The 1,960-nt window shown below is 37.6% G+C and overlaps 1 protein-coding gene across 1 annotated transcript; it reads right to left on the reverse strand.

The window, feature by feature from the left end:
• Window positions 1-947: 947 nt before the first annotated feature.
• LOC105450478 (uncharacterized protein F54H12.2-like) lies at window positions 948-1,808 on the reverse strand. The gene has a single exon (XM_011690329.1). It carries the CDS (start codon window positions 1,806-1,808, stop codon window positions 948-950), a length of 861 nt encoding a protein of 286 aa, XP_011688631.1.
• Window positions 1,809-1,960: the final 152 nt, after the last annotated feature.

Below are 1,960 nucleotides of genomic sequence, written 5' to 3' on the forward strand. Positions count from 1 at the left end.
TTTGTGTGATCATCGGTGTTGGCGATAATGGCAGCAGGTTTACTCCAAATAGTCGGTATCTCATCTGCAGCGTAAATGTCTATGGTGTCGCAGGGTATGTTTTGTAATGCAGCTCGTAATTGCAAAGTATTCATAACCACCAAGAATTGATAAGTGGGTTTTCTTCTTCTTCTTCTTCTTTATTATGGTTATTACGGTTATGCCACGTCATAGAATGTGATGGAGGTGGTGGTGATAACTGAGATGCCGAGTGCGATGTAGAATCCAGGAGACCATGATCTTTAATCCATTTTCTGATACGTAACGCATTATTTAAAGCATATGTATATTCACGATTATTTGTTCGATTTTTTATGTTATGAATGAGACATGTTTGCTCTAGCTGAGGTAATTGATGAAATGGTGGGCACTTCTCCTCCTCCTCCAAATTTATAATGTTTCTACTAGTGACACGATGGAGAAAAGCCGATTTATCCTTTCCTCTAGTGAATATTCGGTTGGTAAATTGAGCAAGTGTTCTCAAATGTCGACACAGGTTTTTATACGGTGTATCGCCTTCAAACCACTCAATACCATGGAAATTTTTACTGAGCCAATTATTTTGAGATTTTGAACGAGCCGACAATTCAGTAAAAGAGCACGATTGGGCGATGATCCAATGAGCGTGATGCGTGTTGCTTATAGAAACAATAGCGACTTCTTTTGGAAAAAAAGATTCTTCTGTATCCTTGAACCCTTGAATATCGATAACGATATCCATATTTGTAATTATAAGAGAGGTGTATATAAATAACTACTATTAGCAGAGTTGTGTACACAACCAAGAGCTATCACCGACTGAGAGAAAAATTTATATACACTTGACGTTCAGATTTTGCGTACCCGTAGTAATTGTTCCCATAACGCCGATGATCCATATAGTATTTGTGTTATATCCCCTCTCTTTCTTAACAACCGTAGTCTACAATTACTTGTCTTGAGGCGTCGATCTCCAAAATATTATCGTATTCGCCATAAACGATACAATTTATCGTGTTTTGTAACGCTTCTTCGAAACGAACCTCGATTCTAACGTTACCATGTTTCATTAAATTCCAATGTGTATTGTTATTTGCTGAAAGATCCGGTGTAAGATCAAATGCAAAAAGACAATACCCATCTGGATAATTCTCACGAGAAATAGAGTTTCCCTCATTTAAAAAATGAATTCCTGTTCCGGAAAAGAGTGTATGAAAGGCGTCCATATACAGCTTATCCTTTGTAAAATCGGGTTGTAACGGCTTACTAGGTATTTGTGTGCCGTCCACGTATAGAGATAAAAAATTAATTTTGTAATGGTGAAAATTAAAAGGATTGAGTGTGCGATTCCCATTGAATGCTCTATTATCGACAAATCCGATTATTAAACGCTTCGGTATTTGACCGAGTATCACATTGTCAAGTGTTTCACCGTATATACCACTGTGTATAGATATAGATTTCACCTCGACCCTCGTAAGCGGATACTTTGCTGTGGTTTTTGCAAGAGCTTTAGCGTGCGCTAATATACCCGGTGAAATCTTTGAACGCCTGACAAGAAGTGTGGCATCTAATATATGAACCTCGAATTTTTGATCGGTTTGATCTATAAGACAAAAAGTATCTCTTGAACGCACCATCCGCAAACGCATTTCGACACCATTTATCAAAAATCTTTCTTGATTGAAAACATCACAATGTAAATGGCCCGTAAGATCGATCTTCTTGCTCTTGGTTGTTAATGAGCGTCGTTTTACAAAACCTGCGTTTGATTTAAGCGAAGTATCCATTACACCGCTTGTATCTCCATACCAAAGTACGCTTGTTAAATGAGAATTTTTTGCAGCTGGCCCATAATTAAGCAATGTTTCTATGTAGGCTCTATAAGCGTAAGCGTTATTTGGTGGTGATACAAGTTTTTGATTAAAAAATACGTCCACTT

This window comes from Wasmannia auropunctata, unplaced genomic scaffold (assembly GCF_000956235.1).
Source record: "Wasmannia auropunctata unplaced genomic scaffold, wasmannia.A_1.0 LD336061.1, whole genome shotgun sequence".
NCBI lineage: Eukaryota > Metazoa > Arthropoda > Insecta > Hymenoptera > Formicidae > Wasmannia > Wasmannia auropunctata.

What these genes read in the sequence shown, in the direction of transcription:
- LOC105450478 (XM_011690329.1), bottom strand. Translation starts at nt 1,808, where the DNA reads ATGGATACTTCGCTTAAATCAAACGCAGGTTTTGTAAAACGACGCTCA.